The 23,805-nt window shown below is 41.9% G+C and overlaps 1 protein-coding gene across 1 annotated transcript in view; it reads right to left on the bottom strand.

Annotated features, from left to right (window-relative positions):
* Positions 1 to 581: 581 nt before the first annotated feature.
* LOC108272485 (interferon-induced very large GTPase 1) overlaps positions 582 to 23,805 on the bottom strand; it is a 34,392-nt gene continuing 11,168 nt past the window's right edge. Inside the window, exons 3-5 of the mRNA XM_017480915.3 lie at positions 20,401 to 21,105; positions 19,237 to 19,283; positions 582 to 5,499 (exon numbers count right to left, since the gene is read on the bottom strand). Of these exons, the coding sequence (XP_017336404.1) occupies positions 739 to 5,499; positions 19,237 to 19,283; positions 20,401 to 21,105 (5,513 nt within the window). The 3' untranslated portion in view covers positions 582 to 738. The remainder of the gene's footprint in view (positions 5,500 to 19,236; positions 19,284 to 20,400; positions 21,106 to 23,805) is intronic.

The following is a 23,805-nucleotide window of genomic DNA, read 5'->3' as shown; positions in this document are numbered from 1 at the left end:
CATAATGAACTTTTTCACACTATCTGTTGTTACCCAGATGAGGATGGGTTCCCCTCTGAGTCGGGTTCCTCTCAAGGTTTCTTCCTCTTAACATGTTAGGGAGTTTTTCCTTGCCACTGTCGCCACTGGCTCGCTCAATTGGGATAAATTCACACCTTTAATATCTGTACACCGTATTGATATTTCTGTAAACCTGCTTTGAGACAATGTCCATTGTAAACAGCACTATACAAATAAAATTGAATTGTCTTTAAAAAAATTATAAAATATATCAAATATAAACCTTCAGAAAAGTCTTAAGCACAGAGTCATGTTGTAATATTGTTTATTATAGCAACACTGATCCTCAAACAAGAACATCTTAATAAAAATAAAAAAACAATCAAGCACATTGTATAATTTCTATAATTAATATTTTCACTGATATACTACGATAAATGTTTAAATGTTGTCATGAAGCAGATAAAAGAAAACAGAAAAGGTAAACTGTGTGTGTGTGTGTATGTGTGTGTGTGTATATATATATATATATATATATATATATATATATATATATATATATATATATATATATATATATATATATAGTGATTATTCTAAATATAATCTATTGAATGTTTCTTAATAATATTTACTTATTATCTCTGTTGTCACTAATACAGGCTGATCTTCTTTATTTATGACTGGTTCATGATTAAGTTGCTGTTCCTGCCAGGTTCTGTTTAGAAGAGTGATCCATCAGATATATTCATCCAAATTCTCAATAGCTTGTTCTTTAGTGAACTCTCTCCATTCACTGGGGATCTCACCCTCACCCTGAAATGTTTTCTTATAGTACTTTTCCAGGTCTTTCTGGAATCTGCACACAAACCATTTCCAGTATGTGAGCTGTGAATTATCAGGGGTGATGCTCCAGGACTCATATACTCCTCCTGCTCTTCTGTATGATTTGAAAGGTACTGACTCATTTGGATTATGATGTGGTTCAAAAGATTTATTACTTTGCACATTTGTTGTGCAGAAATCAGAGGAGAAATTTGTTGTACCACTGTAATGCCACCCATTTATACCATCTATTCTGTGGAAGGGGACACTGTGATCTCCATCATGATCCTTCATTGTGTGGGTACAGATGGCTTTACAGAATGGACACTGTTCCCAGCAGCATTGACAGAGGTGTTCAATCAGAATCTCATCTGGTTTCTTCCTGAACTTCTCCATTTCGATGTCTTTTACACTGGTAAAGCTTTTGTGGAGCTCTGACATCATTTCAGTGAGACCTTCACTAACAACCTGCTGTAGAAAATCACAGTCTATAATTTCTTTGTGATCAGGGAAGGTTATTTGTTTTAAGCTCAGTTCATCTTGTAGTGAACTGGTAAAACTTCTCAGCCACATGTCTGCATCACCACGCCTGGTCTTCACCTCTTCAGCTGCAATGTGAACAGCATTTATTACTCTCTGCTCTTTGTCTTTTAGATTTCCTTTAAAAAGGTTCAGAACTCTGGTGTTATTTTCAGTAATGTACTTATTAACCTTCTCTGTAATGAAGTGTTTGAAGTGATCTTTTGGATCATGAATGTACTCTATGTACTTCTCAAAGTTCTCCTCCTCTGTCAGACATTTTAGGATGTGTTTCTCAAGGTTTGATCTGTTACCATTAAACTCTGGCATGTCTGATCTCATCTGATCTGCCAAATCAATAGCAGTTTTATTGTAAACTGCATGCAGGATGGATTCTCTCAGGTTACTGCAGATCAGTTCACCAAACACTTTTGTTGTTGTTGCTCCTCTGCAGTAGTTTGTAAAGACACTGTAATATTGTGGTTTCTGCTTGGACAGATAAACTCTTGGATCATTTGCAGCCCTGAATTGTTTATGATGTTCAGTAAATCTGTGACTCGCACGTTCACACACATGAAGACAGAGATCCAGAGTGAACTCCTTTTTGAGCTTAATTCTCTGGTTTTCACTGTGATGATCCTCAACTCTTTTCCTGACCTGCTCTGTTATTTCCTGTATGTAGCTGTCTTTGTACCCGAGTCTTCTGATTCTGTTACAGATCTCACTGATTGATCCCTCGGTTTCTCTGATCACATTTTTGATCAGAGTTCTTACTAACTCATTGTCTTCACAAGAAGGTTTACTCATGAAATTAATGTAATGAAGAGGATATTTACTTTTCAGTTTTGAAATGTAACATGAATAATCTCCCAGTCTGTCTATCTGTCTGTAGTCTTGTTGAGATTTCCGCTCACACACAGAAGTTTGTTCATTTCCCACAGACAGAATCTGTACAGCATCCTCCCAAAAATCAAACGTTCTCTCTGGAGGTGTGTCTTCTGTCAGTTCAGTGACCCAGCTGTCCCACACTTTGTCGAATTCATCTTTAAGAAGTTGTTCATTAGTTGTTGTGGTTTTGAGTTTCAGAGCGAGGTCTTTGCTCAGATTGAACAGTTTTTCATCGTACTGTGTCCTTTTATGTTCAAAAGCCTCCCGTGCCTGTAGCTGTTGTATAACTTCATTCACATTTTGTTTTGTGTCTATGACAAGTTCTTCAAGAAGCTGTCTGATTTTGTTTTCACATCTCACTCTCCATTGAATTAAAATTTCTTTGTCTTTGTCCTCTTCAAAGTAACGCTTCACTGATTGGTCCAATTCCTCTTTGGTCTTTTTCATTGAAGAATAAAGATCTCTTTCTTCTATTTTTTTCAGTTTTTCATTTTCAATTCTGTTGTGAAGTTTTTCTTCAGTATCTAACATGGCACTTCTGAGGGTCCAGGTCCATTTTCCAAACTCATTCTCCAGTTTTCTGTACACTGATATCTCCAGTGTGTTTTTGAAGCTAAACACAAAGTTCTCGTTGAGTAATGCATTCCAAAGATCACTAATGCGTGATTTAAACTGTGAGAGAGTCAAACCAGTAGACTTGGTAGCTTTTTCGAAAATGGCGTTCTTTAGATCTTGAACGTTTCTGCTGTAGCATGGGTTTGGTGGTGCCATTGGTGGGCTGCCCTCCCAGAGATGTGCAAAATAATACACATCATCTTGTACATTGAATTCAATAACATCACTGAAACACTCAGCTTCACTGTCTTCTTCTTTTGCAGCTAATTTTGTCATTTCATCCAGTTTTTCCTGTAAACGTCTCCTTCCCTCCATGTTTTTCTCTCTAGCTGTGATGTCACTGACATTCTGATGGACAAAAATACAGCTGGGATTCAGTCTGACCTTCTTCATCCTCAGGAGGGCCTGAACAACAATCTGAAGGATGTCCTGCATCTCAGCAGGGTTCTCTCCAAAGATGTTGATCAAGGTCAGGTTTCCAAGACCAACAACAAATGTGGCGAGTTCATTGTCATGATGTTGAGTGAATTTTCCTGCGAGCTCAAGTGCTCGAAGTCCTTCAGTATCTACAATAAGAATGTAGTCAAACTTCAGCTCTTTCTTCATCTCCTCTGACACTCTGACCAACTGCATGAAGGCTCCTCTGGTGCACCTTCCAGCACTGACAGCAAACTGGAGTCCAAACATGGCATTCAGCATGGTGGATTTCCCAGAGCTCTGAATCCCCAGAACTGACAGCACAAACACTCTCTGGTCTCCCAGTATCTTCACAAGTTCTTCTAGAACTGCTGAAACCCAGGTCAGAGGAACATGTGCAGCATCTCCATCCATCAGCTCCATTGGATTACCAGATATCATGAGTTCTGCTGCAAGTTTGGGGAGAGAGGACATGTTTGCTTCTTCAGATACTTTCTTGCGTGTTTGTACAGAAATGCATGATTCATATATCTGACCCATCTCTCTGAGGATGTGTTCCAAACCAAAGGTTGTTGCATTCAGTTTTTCTGAAAGCTCCTCAAGTTCTATTTGCTCCTGCTTAAGTTGATGTGATTTATCATGTTTCTTCTCAAAGTCTAAAACTATTGTCCACTTTTCATTGTATTTGTGATGAAGAGCAGAAAGATAATCTGAGGTTCGTTTGTCCAGGAGAATCCCAACCCATTTCAAAAAGAATGATTTTACATTTTCTTGTAGACAATTCAGTGAGGAAATGAATTGTTCCATAAGACCAGAGAGTCTGTATTTATGCTGCTCTTCACGGATTTGCTTCATTTCTCTTTGTTTTCTACTCTTTTGCATTTCTAAGTTGTTCCCTTGAAGTCGACACAGGTCTTTGTTCATCTCACACCAGTCATGCCATAACTTCCCCTGACAGGGCAGAAATTGTTCCTTTAATTTGGACACTTCATTTCCCTCCAAATGAATCATCATCATCTCAGCTGCTTCTTTCCCTCTCTTGCATTCAGGGTCGTCTTCATCTTTTGTAATCATTTCAGTTTTGTACAAATCTTCAAGTTTGAACTTTGAAGATGACTTTGAAAGACACTCTTTGATAGTTGTTCTGAGGTTCATGGCTACATCTGACTGATTTCTGTCTTTAAGGCCAATTCTGTATTTTCCATTTCTGATTCTAGTTACACTTGATTCATCCTCAGAAAGTAGACAAATGTGTGGCTTGGCACCATTTAAGAGTTTCTGAAGTACTTCCTTATTTGTGATTTTATCTGTATGACATAAAAGTACAACATTCACTGAGGACTTTTCAGTCAGGATCTCCAGTTGCTCTTGATTAGTTTCTGCATCACCATGGAGATTACAGAATGCAACACAGTCAGAGAAATAATCAGTTTCCTTCCCAGATGGACAGTACCAAGTGATCTCCACCACTCCATCCAGCAGTAACCTGTTCTTGCTGCTGCCTGGACAGTGTCTGTGGAAGAATGTGTCATGTTTCTCATTGATCAAGCTGTTCATCAGCTGAGATTTGGATGAAGATGGAGAGCCAAACCTGAAGAAAGCCACCATTGGAGTTTCAGCTTCATAAACAGCCTGGGTTTTACTGATCTCCTTATTAGATGAGTCTGTGGTCTTCCAGCTCTTTCTGATTTGGCGAAAGGTCCAGAGAGGAAACTCGATCTCTCTGGAGAAGGGATTGGGCACCAGCAGAGGCAGAGCATACTCACACTGAGCCAGTTTATTCATTATTAACTGCTTTAGGAAATGATCTGAGCAGTGAAACACTGCCATCTGGACATCCATGGGGTGAATAGAAGTTTTATGACTTTCCCCATTAAATGATTCTGCCTTTTTGGAGAATATTTCAGCAAACACATCAACACTTTCATCATCTCCTGTATCTAGGTAATTCTGATCAAAATCATTCACTTCTTCAGTGGTAATGTATCTTGCTCTGTAGTCCATCAATAACAGCCTTTGTAGAAAAGTTTCCACTAATTCATTCTCTGTACAAGACTCCTTCCAGTGGAATGAATGTGGAGTTATTTGAAGAACTTCTGGCATTTTCATTTTTTGTTTGTGCTTTTCCTTAACATTAATTCTAATAAACAGTTGCTCTGATTTTGTCTTTTCAGGCTTCTTCATTTCTTCACAAATTGGTCCTTCTTCTTGTATTTCTTGCACAGTCATAGTTTTCTGGAAAATAAAATGTAGTTATCTGGTTATAAATAACTGTTGGATGAAAGTGGCAACATTGCATTCATTAATTTAAACAACAATAAATATGCATTTGTGACAGATCAGATTAGATTAGATTTAAAACAAAAGCAATTAGATAACAATGAGCCGATATCCACCTTCATTATGTGTGAAATATATTCACATCACAAAGATTAACAACATATTTTGTTTTCCACACACATGCACTGTATATTGTAAATCAGATTAAGAAAAAAAATCTAACCTGTTTGTTTTTGTTTTAAACTATCATATTTTTAGGAGAAATATTTAAATTTGTAAAAAGTATTTATTGAGTTTTAAGTTTCTGTCTTTTCTGGTTGTTATAGGAAGGACTATGATTAATTCAGGAGACTCTCAAATTGTTACGGAACGAGACAGGAGGCAGATGCAGGTGCAGGTCACCGTCTTTATTATTTAAACAAGAAACAAACAAACACACAGATAAACAAACACAGGGAGCGCGGTCTCTACGGACTATACTCACTCTGGTCCCCTAGCTACTCATGGTGACTCTGAAAGCTGTCCTGAACATGCTGCCTGCTGAGGTTGTAATGTTGCCTAGTGAGGGAGGTGCCTTCAAAAGATGTTGCCTATGAAAAAGCTGCCTTCTGATTGGAACACACCTTCAGTCACCGATTTCTGTTCATGTAGGTGAAAAAATAAGATCCAAACTCTGTAATGTTATTCACATCAACTTTACTTTGCTTTGCACCTTATTTAGTTGTAGAATATTTTTTATAGTTTGTATCATAGTCTATCCACCGTGTGTGGGGTTGTAAAATACCTGCTATATTTCTTTCCCTGTTCCTCTCCTTGATTCACATACCTGAAGGCTTACATATATTAATTATCATATGCTCAGGGTGAATAAACACAGACACTCACTTTTTCTTTTTCTCTCTCTCACACAAACAACTTTCCTTTGTCATCAACGAAGTGATTCTGTTTAACCCCAAATAAGGCCCAGCTGTCTCTAAAGGATTTTCTTCACATCTTTTTGGTCTCGTCCGTCTGCTGAAACCATGGTCCTCAAAGATCTTACAAAGTATATATGGTATCTCACATGTTGAAAGATATAAATCGGGAGAGGGGTATAAAAGAATTTACAAAACATTAGATGTACGATGGAACACAGTGAAGGCACACTATTACCATGACAATCTTATTGAATCTTGACAAAGAGTGAATCATTCGAATGATTTAGGACTCTAGCTTCAGTGTTTGACTACTGTTTCTGATAAAAACAGGTACAGTGACAATAATGTCTTAAAGAATATAATGCTTTTTAAAAGTTCTTAAAAGTTCATTATTTTTTATTGTGTCTAATGGGTGTAATAGAAGCGATTATTGACCCAGGTGAACAGTAACTGGTAAGTGTTTCTTTCTGGATTTTTTTTTAGTTGAAACTAGTTTTAGCACCGATTGTCAGATAGAAGCTGTAACTGTGCTTAATTGTTACTACGAGCTGTATACACATTACTAGATTAAAGCTAATTCGGGTATTCATATTTGGTTTCGGTCGGGAGTCGCTCGTTCACACGACTACTCTTTGTTTTGCTAATTAAAGAGGTGTGCTCAGTACTTATGAGGACTATATTAGTGTGCCTGCCAGTTGTCTACAGTAGAAACGATTACTGACCCAGGCGAACAGTAACTGGTAAGTGTTTCTTTCTGGATTTTTTTAGTTGAAACTAGTTTTAGCACCAATTGTCAGATAGAAGCTATGACTGTGCTTCCTTGTTGCTACGAGCTGTATACACGGTACTAGATTAAAGCTAATTCCAGTATTCATATTCGGTTTCGCTCGGGAGTCACTTGTTCACGCAACTACTCAGTAACACAGCAGTATTTAATAATTAAGAAACGCTGAGGCGGAAGAGTCAGCTTAAGCGTCAGCCCTTGTTGTGTGAAGACCGAGCTCGTGTAAAGACCGAGCTCATGTATAGACCTGCGAGTCTACCTGTGTGAGTCCACTGAGCAATACTTTTTCTCCCTTTATTCCTCTTGATGTTACCTGTTTACACACACTAACATGTGTCATCAGTTTATCCTGGTTATTTGCCACAGGCTCAGTCCATGGCATTCTCCCAGAAACATTTACAACTTGGACAACCTACGGTCTCTTAATGTGGCTTCTGCAGGTTCCTTCTCATTCTCAATCGGACTTTGGAACTGCCAATCTGCTGTCAGCAACACAGATTTCATTCCTGCCTTTGCAACCCACTCCAACCTCATTGTGCTGGCTCTGACTGAGACCTGGATCCATGCTGAGAACACTGCCACACCCACTGCCCTGGCCTCCAACTTCAACTTCTCCCATACCTCATGTCCCAACAGATGAGGGGGTGGTACAGGTTTGCTTCTCTCCAAAACATGGAAATTTACCTGTCTTTCTCCCTCTTGCTCATACACTTCCTTTGAGTTTCATGCTGTTACAGTCACTGACCCTGCCAAAATGCACTTTCTTGTTGTTTACCATCCTCCAGGTCAACTGGGGAAGTTCATTGATGAATTTGACATGCTACAGTCCACTATTCCAGATGTCGGAACTCCTCTTCTGGTCCTTGGTGATTTCAACATTCATCTAGACAAGCCACATGCAGCTGACTTTCTTGCTCTCCTTCCCACATTTGACCTCAAGCAGATCACCACACCAGCAATCCACAAAGCCGGCAAACAGCTCGGCCTCATTCTCACACGTAACTGCACCACACACAATCTTCTCATTACTCCTCCACACCTCTGACCTTTTCTTTATCCAGTTCTCTATTTCTCTCCCCTCTCCCCTTTCAACTGTCTCCTCCCTCTATCTCTTTTTGTTGCAATCTTCGCTCCCTTTCCCCCTCACATTTCTCCTCCGTTGTCATAACCTTACTTCCCTCTGATAGCCACCTCTCCTCACTTGACTTAAACACCGCAACTGACATGCTATGTTCCACGCTAACATCTTCTCTTGACAGCATTTGCCCCCTAACCTCGAGACCTGCTCGCACATCAACCTCTAGCCCTTGGCTCTCAGAAGCTCTCCGTAACAACCGGGCCAAATGATCATCCTACTTGACCTCTCTGCTGCTTTCGACACTGTGAACCATCAGATCCTCCTGTCAACTCTCTCCAGCCTGGGCATCACTGGAACGGTTCTGCGCTGGGTGGAATCCTATCACTCTGACAGATCCTTCAAGGTATCATGGAGGGGAGGTATTTCTGAAACTCAGCAACTCACAACTGGCATTCCACAGGGGTCAGTTCTGGGTCCACTCCTCTTTTCTATCTACACTACATCTCTAGGGCAGGTGATTGAGTCTCATGGCTTTTCATATCATTGATATGCTCATGACACCCAGCTCTATTTGTCCTTCCAGCCTTTTTGAAAAAATCGGAGCTTCTCGTCATCCCAGCCCGTCCCTCAACAACACTCAAGCCAACCAGGACTGCCAGGAACCTTGGGTTGATTCTTGATGACAGCTTGACCTTTACAGTCCACATCTCAACAACTGCACATTCCTGTAGGTTCATCCTGTGCAACATCAAGAAAATCAGACCCTACCTCACCGAACAGGCTACACCGATACTAGTCCAGGCTCTTGTTATCTCAAAACTGGACTACTGCAACTCACTACTTCTACTTCTCACTACTAACTCTTCTCTAATTCCAGACTGCTGGTCTTCTCTAATTCCAGCCTGCTGGGACTATGGCTGCTCCTAAGGCCATACAGACTTCATATAAATCCATAACAAACCTTTTCACACTAACTGTTGTTACCCAGATGAGGATGGGTTCCCTTCTGAGTCGGGTTCCTCTCAAGGTTTCTTCCTCTTAAAACATCTTAGGGAGTTTTTCCTTGCCACCGTCGCCACTCAGTGGCTTGCTCAGTTGGGATAAATTCACACCTTTAATATCTGTATACCGTGTTGATATTTCTGTAAAGCTGCTTTGAGACAATGTCTATTGTAAAAAGCGCAATACAAATAAAATTGAATTGAATTGAACTACTCTCGGGCCTCCCGGCCAGCTCCATCAAACCCCTTCAGATGATTCAGAATGCAGCAGCACGCCTCGTCTTCAACCAGCCCAAGAGAACCCATGTCACACCCCTCTTCCTCTCCCTCCACTGGCTTCCTGTAGCTGCCCACATCAAATTCAAGGCCTTGATGCTCACCTACAAGACCTTGTCTGGAACAGCACCCTCCTACCTCAACTCTCTCCTGAAGGCTTACGTTCCCTCACGCAATCTGCGATCAATCAACGACCGACGCGTAGTAGTACCTACTCAGCGTGGCTCAAGGTCCCTTTCAACAACATTCAAACTAACTGTTCCTCAGAGGTGGAATGAACTTGTTTCGCCGGGGATTAAATGCTGACATCGTAACGGAGCTGGCGTGCCGCGATGATCAGCTGACTCTCGACTCATCAACGTAGCTATATGCCTGGATCGTCTACTACGGAGCCGCCACTCCATATGCAACGAGGCGGAAGCACCAGCATCTGAGAGCCCTAGCAAACCCATGCAGCTGGGATAGACTCGGGTGAGCATGCAGGAGAGAGAACGACGGCGCCGTGAACATTGTTGTTTCTTCTGTGGCGAGAAGGGCCACTTCGTGCAACAATGCCCTCTCAAACAGTGCTCTATCCGAGGGGAAACTAAAACTGCCAAACAACCTCAACTAGGGGTGAGTTTAGAACCCATTGCCCAGTACTCAGTTCAGTCTGCGTTCGTATTACCCGTTATAGTAGAATACTTAAGCATTTCCTGTATTTTTGAGGTGCTGATCGACTCTGGAGCGACGGGGAACTTCATTGACCAAGAGACCATACTCCAATATAACATCCCTGTTCGTCCTCTCAGCACCCCCCGCCATGTCCAAGCCATTGATGGAGCCCCCATTGGAGATGGCTTAATCACCCACTGCACCGAACCTATTAACCTCCACACCAGCGCTCTTCATCAGGAGAAAATTCCGTTCCATGTCATTGTGACGGCCCGGCATCCAGTGGTTCTCGGTCTTCCTTGGCTCGAACATCACAATCCACAAATTTCATGGAATCAAATGGAGATCACTCGCTGGTCAGCTCACTGCATCAATCACTGTCTTCAAGTCCCTGTGATCTCCTTAGCATCCACATCCATTGAGAGCCTGGACAAGGCAGACAACGTTCTGATCCCCAGTGTTTACCATGACCTCATAGAAGTATTCAGTAAGAAGAAGGCTAGTGGACTACCTCCTCATCGAGATTACGACTGCGCAATCGATTTGCTCCCAGGCACTACACCACCAAGAGGGAGAGTCTATCCGTTAACGGTAACTGAGCAAAAAGCCATGGAAGAGTACATTCAGGAAGCGTTGCACTAAGGTTATATACAACCATCTACTTCTCCAGCATCCGCATGGTTTTTCTTCATGGAGAAAAAGGGAGGAGGTTTACGACCATGCATCAACTACCGAGGACTAAACCAGTGTTGCGTCAAGTACCGTTACCCACTACCTCTAGTACCAACTGCTCTGGAACAATTACGCACTGCCACCATCTTCACGAAACTGGACTTACGCAGTGCATACAACTTGGTCCGGATTTGAGAGGGAGATGAATGGAAGACTGGGTTCAGCACAACTTCAGGCCACTATGAGCATCAGGTCATGCCGTATGGGCTTTCCAACGCTCCCTCGGTCTTCCAATGTCTAATTAACAACGTGTTACGTGACATGCTGGGATGCCATGTGATCGCCTACATCGACGACATTCTGATATATTCTGACTCCCGGGAGGAACATGTTCACCACGTCCGCCAAGTTCTACAACGACTGCTCCATCATCAGTTATATGTTAAAGCTGAGAAATGCGAATTTCATAGAACCACCATTGCGTTTCTGGGATACGTCATCAGCCCCGAGGGGATCTCCATGGACCAAGAAAAGGTCCAGGCAGTAGTAAACTGGCCCACACCCACGACGATTAAGGAACTACAGAGGTTTCTGGGGTTTGCGAACTTCTACAGAAGGTTTATCAGAAATTTCAGTGCCATCGCCAACCCCCTCACGTCCCTGCTAAAGGGGAAACCCAAACATCTGTCATGGAATTCAACTGCCCAATCTGCCTTCGACAAGCTCAAGAAAGCCTTCACAACTGCACCCATCATCAAACATCCGGACCCATCCAGACCCTTTATAGTGGAGGTTGGATGCGTCAGAGACCGGGGTAGGAGCCATTCTATCCCAACGATTTGGAGAGAAGCCAAAGCTCCATCTGGTGGCGTTCTTCTCGCGGAAGCTTTCCCCCGCTGAGAGAAACTATGATGTGGGAAATCGTGAACTCTTGGTAGTTAATTTAGCACTGGAGGAGTGGAGACACTGGTTAGAGGGGGCTACACATCCCTTTGTCATCTTCACAGACCATAAGAACCTGGAGTACCTTCGCACTGCAAAGCGACTCACACCCCGAAAAGGCCCGATGGGCCCTATTCTTCACCAGGTTTCACTTCACATTATCCTACAGACCCGGGTCCAAGAACACAAAAGTTGATGCTCTGTCTTGTCTCGACCACACAGAACGTGTCAATGAGCATGAAGAGTACATCATCCATCCTTCATGTATTATCAGTGCGCTAGAGTGGGATCTGGACCAGGAGCTAGAGCAGATTCCCCAGTCACAAGTACCCGTAAAGTGTCCTCCGAACAAACCATTTGTACCCGAAGAGTACCACCAAGAACTCATCATCTGGGCACACACGGTACTTGGTACAGGGCATCCAGGGGCACAGAGCACACACCATCTCCTAAAAGAGAAGTACTGGTGGTCCAATATGGAGGGAGATATACACAAGGTGGTGACGTCCTGTTCATCTTGCGCACAGAATAAGGTACCTCGGACCCTCCTAGCTGGGAGGCTCAAGCCCTTACCCATACCCGAACCCCATGGTCACACATATCCGTAGACTTCATAACAGATTTGCCAAGATCCCAAGGAAATACCACAGTTCTAGTCACAGTGGACCGGTTTTCCAAGTCCGTACATTTCATTCCATTACCTGCTCTCCCCACCGCCTTCGTGACAGCCGAACTTCTATTCCAGCATGTGTTCAGATATTTCAGCATTCCGGAGGAGACTGTCAGTGACAGGGGCCCCGCAGTTTACTTCCAGAGTGTGGTCCAGCTTCATGACCAAGATGGAAGTAACAGTGAATCTCACCTCCGGATATCACCCACAAGCCAATGGACAAGTTGAACGAATCAATCAGGAACTGGGGCGATTCCTCCGTACTTTCTGTGCCAATAACCCAGAGGATTGGAGCGAGTTTTTGCCATGGGCTGAGTACGCCCAGAACTCACTACGTCATTCGGCTACCAATCTCACCGTTTTCCAGTGCGCCCGATCGCTTGACCCTTGCCTGTCTTACAACTACGTTTCTTGAACTTCCCGATACGACGCTCTACACCTGCCGCCTGCTCCTGCTTCTGTGCCGATTCGAGGTTCATGACAAAGATCAATCATATCAGAACTTTTGCACATGTGCAAAACATTTAAAAATTGCAATGCCACTAAAAACCAAAGTGACACATTTCAGAAAAAATTTAACTAATACGTTGTTGAAGCACCCTTTGATTTTATTAAATCACTCAGTCTTTTTTGGTAAGAGTCTGGCAGCTCGGGACATTTTGAATTGGGAATATTTTCCCGCTCTTCTTTGTAAAAACTTTTCAGATCTCTCAAATTGCAAGGGCATCTGCTGTGCACAGTTCCTTCAGGTCACACAACAGATTTTTTTTTTTAATGAGATTCAAGGCTGGGCTCTGGCTAGGCCATTTAAAAACTTTAGATTGGATTGGTTGTGTGCTTTGGATTTTTGTCATGCTGAAAGGTGAAAATTCTTTCCATTTTCAGCACTCTAGTAGACACCAGAATGTTCTGTGCCACAATTGACTGGTACTTCATGAGCTATTCATGATTCCCTCCACCTTCACTAAAGCCCCAGCTGATGAAAAGCAGCCTCAAAGAATGATGCTGCCACCACCATGCTTCCCCATGGGTATGGTGTTCTTTTCAAGCTCAAATTCAAGTTCAAGCACTTTATATTTGTCTTGTAGCACAACGAAATTACTCTTGTGACAACCCAAAAGGCACATTTAAAACCTAGATTCAAGATAAAAATGTCAATTTATAATAAAGCAAAGTACAAGTAGTTAACAATACTTATACTATATACTTATTGCACAAGTGTATAGCAGCATGAATTATTATTGCATGTATTAGTCAATAACGAGTTACACATTGCAATTATAGCTTATTATACATGGTCAGACAGGGAGATAGCAGAGTTTAACATAGTTATTACTGTTGGAAAAAATATATTTTTAGTCTGCTTGTGAGTAAACGGGTTGATCTAAAGTGCCTTCCTGATGGGAAGAGCTTAAACAAGTTATGACAAGGGTGAATAATGTCCTTGATGAAGTTTTTGGCCCTTCTCACACAGCAAGTCTTAAGAAGGTGCTGAAGTGATGGCAGATCAATGAATCGGTTTTTACAACCTGCTGCGGGTCTTTTTGGCAGCTTTGATACAGCTGCTATACCAGGCTGTCATACAATTTGTCAAGATACTCTCGACAGTACATCTATAGAAATTGACAAACAGCTTCTGAAGTAGGTTATCTCTCTTTAGCCATCTCAGAATGTAGAGGCGTTGTTGTGCTTTGCCTACTATACCTGCAGTCACCCTAGGAGAGAGAAAGGTAACTCCCAGGAAGTTGTAGCTGGGGACTCTCTCCATGACCTCTTCTTTAATAGTTACTGGACTGTGGGTTATCTTTTTAGTGGTGCTAAAATCCACAATCATTTCTTTGGTAATCATTCTTTTTTGATGTTTCAGACTAGGTTGTTGATGTCACACCACGCTCCTCCCTATATGCAGCTTCATTGTTCTTTGATATGAGCCCAATGACAGTCGTATCATCTGCAAATTTAACGAGAATGTTTGATCTCTTGGTCGCACATACAGTATCTCACAAAAGTGTAGTACTCACAGCGGTTTAGACATTAATGGCTGTGTGTTGAGTTATTTTGAAGGGACAGCAAATTTACCTGTTACACAAGCTGTACACTCACTACTTTACATTGTAGCAAAGTGTACAGTGTTCAGTCTTCAGTGTTGTCACATGAAAATATATAATAAAATATTTACAAAAATGTGAGGGGTGTACTCACTTTTGTGAGATACTGTATCCCTGGACTATGTCACAAGTTTGCCTGAGTACCTAGGTGATACAGTCATTCTGGTGGTGGTGAATAGATTTTCTAAAGCATGTCTTACCATTACCCATACTTCCCACAGCAAGCCAGACTGCAATGCTCATACTGCACACCTGTGTGCCGACATCAAAATATTTTTATCCAAACCAATTTTTCAACATGCTTTTGGAAAAGCAGATATATGTTTTTGCAAAGTTTAGCTGGGCTTGGATGTGTTTTTTTCAACAGAAAAGGCTTCCATCTTGCCACCCTGCACCATAGAACAGACGGATGAAGAAAACCAGAGATAGTTGTTACATGTAGGGAGCAACTGGCAATTGCCAGAAAGAGCTGCAGCTCATTTTATGGTGCTCTAGGCCTCATGGCAGCCTCCCTGACCAGTTTTCTTTTTGTCTTCTCACCAATTTTTGAAGAATTTCCTGTTCTTGATTGTTACGCCTCGCCAGCAGATGGCACTGCGGCGCGGCTTCTGAGTGTGCACTTGACTGAACTGTGTGAAATTTTTTGGTTTGTTCTCTTCCTGTTCAGGTATTGGCTTATGTTCGATGGTGTGTCTTTATTTCCCCAGGTATCTATGCTTTAGTTTAATTATATTGGTTATTTAAACACCTCGTGTTGCTGTGTACGTCACGCAGTATTTACGTTAGTTATGTTGTATGAGTATTTGAGTGTTGAAGATGTTACGTATGCTACGCGGTCTTGGTTTCATGTCCTGTTTCAGTTCCTTGCTTCGCATCTAGTCTTGTGTTTAAAGCCCGTCTAGACCGCGTTACCTGTGTGTATTCTGGGAAGTGACAATAAAGATTTTGATCTACACCTGTTTCCGCTTCAAGTCCCGTGATGTTACAAAATACTGTGCCAAACACATGGAAGCAGCAGATCAGCATGAGCGCTGCCTTTTGTGCCGAGTGGGAGGCGTACTGGGAAGAGAATAAGCCTAGCTCGATCGAGAACTGCTGCAGCAAGCCGGCCTATGCGCCACGTCACCACCCGCGCAAGTTCCCATGCCCCTGCTGCCGAAGAGCTACGCCACGCTATGCGGGCAGCAGAGATACCCGAATTCCTGGGGCCGCCCGCTGTAGGGGAATTATACAACGCCATACAGCCAGCAGAGCTACTCAGACTCCTGGGGCTTCCCACTGGAGGGGAATTACACCACGCTGCCCAGTCCGGAACTGAAGGCTGGCCCAAAATTTTTTCTTCAAATGCCAAAGTGTCCTTGGGCAAGACACTGAACACCAAGTTGCTCCCAATGGCAAGAATGAGACACAGTGTAAAGCGCTTTGGATAAAAGCCACTTACCAGTTTTAAATCAGGAAATCCGAAAACATAAAGAATTCACAACATTTAAGTCCATAAATAAAGTTATGTGTAATAAAGAGGATTTTGTTATGACATGTATGTATGCCTGTGTAATGTTTACAAGTATACTAATTGTCTGTTAATAGAATATGGATTTTTTTTTTTATGTGGGCAAAAGCCTAAGCCCTAATTTTTTCAGGAATATTTTTGTGGAATTGCCATGTCAGTCAATACACAGCTCAACCCTACAAAGTTGATATCTGACCAAGACTGCATGTCATATCACAGCAAACCAGTGACTACATTTCCCATCCTAGCCTGTGGCCGACAAACATGGCCGCCATGGACTACAATTCCCAAAACTCTTACATTCATTCTAATCAGGCACACCTGCATCAAATTCACATCACTCACAAGCACAGTGTAAAGACATTGTTTGAACACAATGACTTTGAGAAGTATTGAGTTTTATCACACACCATGTCTGAGTTCAAAGAGACGACCTCTCAAGCCAAGTTCCTGCCCGAGGTCGAATAGACGACCTCTCAAGCCAAGTTCCTGCCCAAGGTCAAATAGGCGACCTCTCAAGCCAAGTCCCTGTCTGAGGTCGAAGAGACGGCCTCTCCAGTCAAGTTCCTGTCTGAGGTTGAAGAGACGGCCTCTCAAGCCAAGTTCCTGTGCAAGGTCAAAGAGACGGCCTCTCAAGCCAAGTTCCTGTACGAGGTCAAAGAGATGGCCTCTCAAGCCAAGTTCCTGCCCGAGGTCAAAGAGATGGCCTCTCAAGCCAAGTTCCTGTCTGAGGTCGAATAGACGACCTCTCAAGCCAAGTTCCTGCCCGAGGTTGAAGAGACGGCCTCACAAACCGTTTCTGTCTGAGGAGACAACCTCCCATGCCAAGTTCCAGCCAGAGGTTGACGAGGTGACCTCCCGATCCAAGTTTCTGCCCAAGGTCGAAGAGATGATCTCCCATGCCGAATTCTGAGATCGACGATGTAACTTTCCATGCCAAATTCCAATCTGAGATTGATGATGTGACCTTCCAAGCCAGGTGCCAGTCTGAGATCGACAAGGCGACCACCCACACCAAGTTCCAGTCCAAGGACACTGACATGGACAGCCAGGATTTGCTCATGCTTGAGTCTGCTAACACGACCAACCAAGTTCTCCTTATACCTGAAACCAACGTGATGACCAACCAAGTTATGCTCATGCCTGAGTCTGTTGACACGACTAACCAAGTTCTCCTCATGCCTGAAACCGACGTCACAACCAACCAGGTTCTGCTCATGCCTGAAGCCGGCATCATGACCAACCAGGTTCTACTCACACCTGAAGTCGATGTCATGACCAACCAATATCTGCTCTTGCCCGAGTCAGCTGACATGGATAACCAAGTTCTGATCACGCCTGAGTCTGCTGACATGGACAACCTGGTTCTGCTCTTGCCCGAGTCTGCTGACATGGATAACCAAGTTCTGATCATGCTTGAGTCTGCTGACATGGACAACCAGGTTCTGCTCATGCCTGAGTCTGATGACATGGACAAGCAGGTTCTGCTCATGCCTGAGTCTGCTGACACGGACAACCACGTTCTGTTCACGTCCAAGTCTGATGACACGGACAACCAAGTTCTGCACACGCCCAAGTCTGTTGACATAGCCAACCAAGTTCTGTTCATGTCTGAGTCTCTTGACACAGCCAACGAAGTTCAGCCTGCAGAGTTGGCTGAGGACGATGCTCCACCTTCTCGCTCCACTGAGGACATTGCTCTGCCTTCCTGCTCCACTGAGAATGTTGCTCCACACTCAAGAAAGGCCCACCAAGTCAAGCACCTATCTAAAGCTAACGACACAATTTCCCAAGCCTGGGTCTTGCTGAATGACCTCAGTGAAAAAGCCCCAGCTGCATGTCTGCTCCTCGGCTCCTCGAGGAACTTGCTACTTGTCGGATAATAACTGCATTGGAACCTGAGGGGCTGTGAAGGCATTTTGCCCAGAGGGCCAGGACCACCGGGGAAGGGAGTGAATTTTGGCACTTCAGGAGAAGCGCCATTGGGGATGTTCTGTCATATCACAGCAAACCAGTGACTATATTTCCCATCCTGCACTGCGGCCTACCAGCATGGCCACCATAGACGGCAATTCCCAGAACACTCACATTCATTCCACTCATGCACACCTGCATCAAATTCACAGTACTCACAAATACAGTATAAAGAGACTGCTTGAACACAATGACTTTGTAAAGTATTGAGTGTTATGAATGAATGCCTTTTATTGTCACTATACACATGTAGAGTGAAATTAAGAGCCACTCCTTTTTTTCTTCCATGCCAACATGTACATAAAATAAATAAGATAAAGTAAAATAAAATAAAGTAAAATAAATATAACAACACGAAAGAATAAATAAAATAATTGTTCCGGGGGGGGTACTATAAAATGCCCAGCTCTGAGACACTATATACCTATACTGTGAAATCAGTACATGTGTTTGATTAGAATGGTTATAGCTTTGGGAAAAAACTATTCTTAAATCTATTAGTCCTTGTTCTGATGCACCTGTAACGTCTTCCTGAGAGCAACAGATTAAACAGATCAGAGCCAGGGTGAGAGCTGTCCTTAATGATGGTTTTTCCTCTGCTGAGGCAACGGGAGGTGTAAATATTTGTCAGGGAGGGGAGAGGGCAGCCAATGATCTTCTGTGCTGCTATTATTACTCTCTGAACCCTCTCCCTGTCTGCGTGGTGCAGCTGCCGTACCGTACCGTGATACTGTATGTCAGCAGGCTCTTGACGGACAAGTGGTAGAAGGTCAGCAGCAGATTGGGGTCCGGATTGTACTTCCTGAGAACCCTCAGGAAGTGTAGCCGTTTTTGAGCCTTCTGTTATCACCATACCAAGAATTTATACCCTGTTCCTCATTTTGTTTCATGTTCATTGATCTTGCTTCTTGTTTCTTGTTCTTGTTTCTTGCCTTGCCTAGTTTATGCCTGTTTGGCAATCTCATGAACCACTGCCTGTTTCTTGACCTCGCTATTGTCTCATGTTTTGGATATGTCTTCCTGTCTTAATAAACACTTATTTGCATTTTCATCCATCCTAACCTCCATTACATGGGATACGTGACACTGCATAAGAATCTGCTTACCTGTCCTTTTACCGCTAGCTCATCTTGTTTCTGGGGAGTGGTCCAGTCTGTGAAAAAAAATGTAAAAACAGCAATTACGTGACATGATGATTTTTTTAGACAGCGGTTCACAGAAATTCCACTGAAGTACTGAATGCAGCATTTTGAAGGCTCTGTTACTGACTACTGACTGTCTCTTCACTCTCATGCTAAGACAACTTGTGTAAATATATTCAATATTGGAGATAAGTGGCTTATTTCTAATATCTCAAATCCTGGTAACAGTAAACTGTGTGTGAAGTGCAAGTGCAGGTCCACAGCATTTAAAAACAAACAGAACAAATAAAACAATTCTCTAGTCACACTGCATTTTGTTGTTTATCTTTTGGCTTCTAAATCCGTAATGAAGTTCCTTTCCTAGTTTAGAGGCATTGGCTATATATAAACATACAGTGGTCAGCTCTTGCACAGCTGTCAAGTTAACTTTATATAGCGCTCTTTACAATACAGATTGTAACACCTGTAAACTTGGGATTAGGATACACTTACCCATTGTAATTGCTAGATGTGAATATTAGGGGTGTTACCTCCCACCCCCACAAACTATGCCCCTGAGTGGGCATTAATTAACAATTAAGTATTAATAATACTTAAGTAACAATTAAGTATTAATAATACTTAAGTAACAATTAAGTAGGCATTAGGGTTAGGGTTATACACGGTAATACATTACAGTGTATTTGAAAACTAACCCTTGTAGACAAAAAGTACAATAATAAAAACTGACATTGTAAGAATAACTTTAGTACAGTATATTTAAACCTATAATTATTAGGGCCATAATGATACAATGAACAGACTACATAATAAAGTAAACTATCGTTACACCCCTAATAATTATATACATTTAAATATAATGGCACAAGTGTTTACTCTTTGTGTCTTGTTTTTTTTTTCTCTTTTCGTAACATTATCGTAACTTTTAAAATAAATTAAAAGAAAACGTTACTAAATGTGCGTTGCCAGTTATCACTAACAAGTTTCTGTCTCACAATGTAATGACTTCAAATTGTTCAAATTCTTTAACATTTATATGTGAAATGCAGTAAATCACAGTCAGAACTGGTTTACATCGGTGTGTGTGTGCATGCGTGTGCGTGTGTGTGTGATAAAATTAGTTTTCACCTGTTCTTTTAACACTTCCTGTTACATGTAATTGGTTTGTCTTGACTGTGGCTTCAGGAAAACCTGTAGTTCTTTTCTGTCTCTCTGTAGCAGGCTCACCACAAGGTTTAAACAATTGCTCTGCATCTTGAAAACTCTCACATACGAGATGTCCTCCCCCATTATCCTTCACCATTTGGTCAATCTTCACAAACAGCTGACAAACTGAGTCCCTGCTCCGTTCATGTAACTGTAAAAAACTGTGATGCCTCCCATGACATTCCTCTGTTAACTCGTGAATAGCAGTGTACTTTCCTTCATCTACTGACTGATAAAACCCGCTCTCTGTGTTTATCACAATGGAGTAGTTTATGGCTTGATCACTGAAGGAGTTCAAGATGTATCTCAGTAGGTTTCTGTCCTTCTGTGTAAAATCGTGAGGCTGCAACACAACTAAAAATGCATGAGGTCCAGGTTCAGAAAGTGAAACACACTCTTTTATTCTCTGACTCAGTTCCTCATTAGAGAGTTTTGGGTCGTAAAAATGAGGTGTGCTGATGATGGTGATGTATCTTCCCTCCACATGCCCTCTAACACGCTCACAGTAAAGCTCTACTGAATGCGTAGGATCTTCAATCTCAAACGCTGATCTGCCCAGGATGAAGTTTCCCACAGTGCTGGTCTGTGAAAGAATTTTCCCCAAAATAACAATCCTCAGCTCTGACACTGTGAAAATAGAATAGGAAATAGAATAATTAATCCACCAGCCAATAACTAATTACAGTCATATCATCACAGGGAAGAGCAATTTTCCTTAAAGAACAGGATGTATAACACTGATCACAGGTATTATTGTGAAACACGGGTATTTATCTTCAAACAAAATGTCACGATTCCGCCTTGAAGCAGCGTGCTCTAAGCGCAAATGCGCGAGCACCTGCTTTTCCGCTGTCGACCGTAGTGACATTGGGACACGTGTGTTTTGTATATGTTTATCATGTCTCCTCCCTGTTCCGTCATTGGCTGGGAATTCACGTGGATCTGTATTGCTCCCAGCTGATAGCAGTTTACACGCTGATCATGTCGGCATATATACCGTGCATCTCCCAACACACAAACGCGGGAGATTAGTAAGTAAATGTTTAGAGTTAGTTTAGTTTAGTTTAGTTTAGTTTAGTTTAGTTTAGTTTAGTTTAGTTTAGTTTAGTTTAGTTTAGTTTAGTTTAGTTTAGTTTAGTTTAGTTTAGTTTAGTTTAGTTTAGTTTAGTTTGCATCGCATCGTAGCCATAGACATAGTTTAAAGTGAATTCGCGCTGGATTATCCGCTTCCAGTCCCTCGCCTTAGTTCGTGTCTTGTTTTGTGTAACGACCTAGATTCCAGCCTTGCCCCATGTATGCCTATTTGCCAATCGCCTGACCTCTTGCATGTTTATGGATTATGTTTTGGATCACGTCTAGGATTTGTCTGCCTGTGTCTCTACAAATAAAAACTGTTATCCTGCATTGGATCCGCTTTATCTCTGCTCCGTCACGATTTGTGACACAAAATAGCTTCAGATTTGTCTCCCTGTTTTAAAATGTTTATTCACTTTCAATTTGAAGCCTTATATTACTTCTATAGAAATGTATAATAAACGGTCTCCCCTCCATAACCTACTAGTTAAACAGTGGAGCTCCTTTAGTAGAGGACACAATGACTTTGGGAAGTATTGAGTGTTATCATACACAATGTCCGAGGTCAAAGAGATGACCTCTCAAGCCAAGTTCCACCCCATTGCATATCAGGTTTATTGTCAAAATTGACATACTTTCAACTGTTTGCAATGAATGAATCAAACAAAAGCAGTTGAAATAGTTAAATTGAAGTGGTTTTGCCAAATTCAACTGAAAATGCAACTTATAATGAATATTATTCAACCCCCTGAATAGAATCCCTCACAACAGCACAAATATGCAAAACAGGTCTTAGCTCAAGCACACCTGATGCTACTAATCCAGGGCTTCATTAGTTGCACCATGAGTGTTTGTGCTGGAACACATGAAATACCTGAACTGGCTAGGGGCAAAAAAAAACATTAAATACCCAGACAGGGCAGAAAGAGGAAGTTGTCAACTGCTGCAACTAGATTTCTGAGAAGGCAGGTTGAGAAAAACCTTCAAGTGACTGCAAAAGACCTGCAGCAAGACTTGGTGGCAGCAAGCACTGAGGTTTCAGTGAGCACAGTGTAAGGCTGGTGACAAGATGTCTGAACCTAGAAGGAACTACTCTCTGAGAACAAAGAACTGCTACGAGAACAAACACTTGACCTCTCTTTTGCAGAAATAGCATCTGCAACTGAATTAGCACATCAGGCTCAGTGGAGACTAGGAAATGTCTGATCCGAGAGAGAAACACTCTCTGAGGACAAAGAGCTACTACGGGAACGAACACTCAATTTCTCTCTCACAGAATTAGCATCTCCATTTGAATTAACACATCATGCTGAGTAGAGACTAGGAATTCTTCACTACATTGTTCCCTCCTTCCTCTCCTCATACCCTTCTCTCTCTGTGTCAAGATCACCCTAAACACACCAACATTACATAACATGTTTTAATGTGAATAAGATGTCACCTATACATGTTTACTGTATTATACAAAAGGTCTCAGTGCGACTGGAAAATATGGTCTCATTCCTTCAACAGCAGTTTAAATAATATATTACATGTCGTTAAAGGCATACCCTCCCAAGGTCCCTCATTCAAATTACCTCCTGTATGGAAATAAGGTACATCCTTCCACAGTCATCAAATTATAATCACAAACGACACCATTTGATGAAGCCACAGAACATCTAGGTATTTAGGGGAGAGCTGACCAAAGATTTGGGGAATCTGTAGACAGATCTCCCACACAACCACTGTGTGTAGTTTTTCTCTACCAGGTATGTAAGTGTTGTCTCTCATGTTGTATTATTATGATTTGAATTAGATTGTAATGTAATGTTGAATGTAATTCTTTCTTATTATTGCCAATATTATTACTGGTTTTGGATGTTTTCATACCTGGTTAAATAAACTATTAGACTTGATTATATTCTGATTTATTCTGAAATTATTGTCTCTAGTAGATTACATTAAGTCCTTGTTATAGCAAATCTGCGACCAGGTTAGTACAGGCTAACAATTTAAGTGTACTTATAGTGTACAGGCTCGATAGGAAATTTCCATTTAGGACAACATAAAATTGATGGACCAAGTCTAAATAGGACGAAGTCTAAACCTCTGATTACTGTAATATTCTTCTAGCTAATGTGTACATAGGAAACTATGGCATAATTATATAAAGATAATTCTACTCAGATATGTTTGGTCTATCTTTGTAGATTTTAGTGCTCATGACCTCTGGCTAGAAATAAAGTTACTGCAATTCAGTGTTACTAACTA

This window comes from Ictalurus punctatus, chromosome 12, assembly GCF_001660625.3.
Source record: "Ictalurus punctatus breed USDA103 chromosome 12, Coco_2.0, whole genome shotgun sequence".
NCBI classification, from domain to species: Eukaryota; Metazoa; Chordata; class Actinopteri; order Siluriformes; family Ictaluridae; genus Ictalurus; species Ictalurus punctatus.
The sequence above is the reverse complement of the archived record's forward strand: the minus strand, read 5'-3'. Positions and strand labels throughout refer to the sequence as shown.